The 1,679-nt window shown below is 57.9% G+C and overlaps 1 protein-coding gene across 1 annotated transcript in view; it reads left to right on the top strand.

Moving 5' to 3' along the window:
- Positions 1-1,294: 1,294 nt before the first annotated feature.
- The window catches only part of VIRMA (vir like m6A methyltransferase associated), a 24,365-nt gene continuing 23,980 nt past the window's right edge, over positions 1,295-1,679 (top strand). The window contains exon 1 of the mRNA XM_026050003.1: positions 1,295-1,306. Within this exon, the coding sequence (XP_025905788.1) occupies positions 1,295-1,306 (12 nt within the window). The remainder of the gene's footprint in view (positions 1,307-1,679) is intronic.

The raw sequence follows: 1,679 nt of genomic DNA, 5'->3' as shown, positions 1-1,679 counted from the left end.
CGCAGCTTCATATGCTACTCGTGCTCCCTTTTCCATGTCTCTCCTTCAGCCCCGTTGCTAATCTCAGTGTCACTCCTCCTTGCAGGCCCTTTTATCCCAGTCCTGCTCTCCCACCACACCGCCTTCTGTGCCACTTTGAATTCCTGGAGCTATTCCCCATCTCCCCTCTCTCTGTCTGCCCTCTTATTTATTTCTTCTGCATGTTCCTCCTCCCTCTCATCCTTCAGCCCCTCACCTCATGGATTCCTGGGTGCAAACCCACGGCTCCGCATTTCCCATCTCCAGCATTTCCCACATCCCCGAGTTCTGCATCTCCCAACCCGCTTTGCTGCTCTGCACGAGCCTCTGTTCATGCCCGTACCCAGCGTCCTTCCCTGTGCCCATCTCAGCTCCACGCTGCATCGCCCACCACGGCACCTCTGTCACCCTTCCCCAGCAGCACCGGATGTTTCCTTCCACTCTATCAACATTGGAAAACTGCAGCGGGAGGATCGGCAGAGCTGTCTCCTTCTGCTGGAATGTGTTGTTACCACCAGCTGCTTTTTTAATCTAAGATAATTACTGCTCATAACCAGATTGTTTTCTCCATTTTCACCAGCCAGTAAATACCTGTCTATATAATTCCCTGGAATTATGCAGCTGGATGCGAGGCAGAAACCCCGCTCTCTACCCCAAAGCGCAGAAGTGCCACTGACGTGTAGGCTCWGCCCGCCACTGCAGTCACCGATGCTCCGTGTGCAGCTCACCCAGCGCTGGCAGTGCCACCCATGGGGCACAGCCCTCCCCGGGGTGAGGGGCAGGACGAGGGACGGGACAGCGGGGCTGGAAGCGCCTGCGGTTGCTGCAGTTGCTCCTGGTCGCTGACCCACTCAYGGGCCGGCCCGGGAGAGGCCGCCTGGCAAAACTGCTTGCGCCTGGAAGTCCCCGAGAAGCCCTACAAGCAGAACTAAGTCACAGCAGATGTAACCGGTGTCCTGTAAGGCAATGGGCGAGCCTAGCAAATTAGATATAAACTCAGGATTTTGTTTTTCTGCATTAAAAGCTGTATGCACAGCTCCAGATGTTTAGATCAGGTTATCCACTGGGGAAAGAGTGGGTCTCAGCATAGGCCAGAACAGGAGCTGGCAAATCTGCCAAGGAGGCCCCTTGATTCTCAAACCCGGACACCTTTCCAAGAGCAGCTCTGCAATATTTTAACCAACTCTGTGGGATTTGTGCGAGGAGGCACTTCCAKGATTCCAGCGTGTTCCAATGCTGCCACAGTTAACAGGGCTCCCGCACTGCAGCGATACACATGCCTGTTTGTGTGAGCAGCACTTGGCGCGGGCAGGGAGCCTCCTGGAACRGTGTCCGTGCTGGGATGGGAGCGTGGAGGCGCCTCCTTCATCGCCACCTCCCCAGCAAAGGGACTGCAGCTCCTGGGCAGGCTCCGGAGGGCTGAGGAAGAAGCAAGTACCGGAACACAGAAAGGAACCCATCACGCCTGGGGCAGAAGAGCTTACATCTGTAAGGAGCCACACCATCACAGGGCTTGGAGCGCCCCTCGCCCGCCCTCCCCTGGCTCCTGCTTCGCTCTCCTGAGGCCCCTGAGGAGGGAACCGCCGCAGAGCCACCCGCTCTGCAAGGCCCCGCACAGCCCGCGGGGGCTCGGGGCGGCGGCGGGACCGTTTAACGGTCGC

This window comes from Nothoprocta perdicaria, unplaced genomic scaffold (assembly GCF_003342845.1).
Source record: "Nothoprocta perdicaria isolate Ctin4 unplaced genomic scaffold, notPer1 scaffold_64, whole genome shotgun sequence".
Lineage (NCBI taxonomy): Eukaryota > Metazoa > Chordata > Aves > Tinamiformes > Tinamidae > Nothoprocta > Nothoprocta perdicaria.
The sequence above is the reverse complement of the archived record's forward strand: the minus strand, read 5'-3'. Positions and strand labels throughout refer to the sequence as shown.